At 64.0% G+C, this 278-nt stretch overlaps 1 protein-coding gene across 1 annotated transcript in view; it reads right to left on the bottom strand.

Moving 5' to 3' along the window:
- LOC119586684 overlaps window positions 1–278 on the bottom strand; it is a gene marked incomplete at its 3' end in the record, with an annotated part of 31,110 nt that overhangs the window by 1,899 nt on the left and 28,933 nt on the right. The window contains 1 exon segment of the mRNA XM_037935416.1: window positions 13–193. Within this exon segment, the coding sequence (XP_037791344.1) occupies window positions 13–193 (181 nt within the window).

The raw sequence follows: 278 nt of genomic DNA, 5'->3' as shown, positions 1-278 counted from the left end.
CCGACAACCGACCGAGCAGCATGAGCGTGACGAAGAAGTACTCCTTGGCGTCCGGGTCGTCGCGCATGTAGTAGACGGCGAGGGAGTCGCTGACGAGGTCGAAGCCGAAGGTGAGGATCGACACGAGGCCCGTGAGAGCGTCGATCCAGGTGAACTCGAGCATGTCCTCCGGCTGCGTCAGGTAGTCGATGCCCTGCGGGGAGGAGGAGGGGACGCTGGGACACGGCGTAATCACGATGCCGGGGAGCTCGAAGGCCGCCGTGAGACTCGTCTTGGTT

The sequence above is a fragment of the Penaeus monodon genome, chromosome 21, assembly GCF_015228065.2.
Source record: "Penaeus monodon isolate SGIC_2016 chromosome 21, NSTDA_Pmon_1, whole genome shotgun sequence".
Classification (NCBI taxonomy): Eukaryota; Metazoa; Arthropoda; class Malacostraca; order Decapoda; family Penaeidae; genus Penaeus; species Penaeus monodon.
This window is presented reverse-complemented; position numbering and strand designations above follow the sequence as displayed.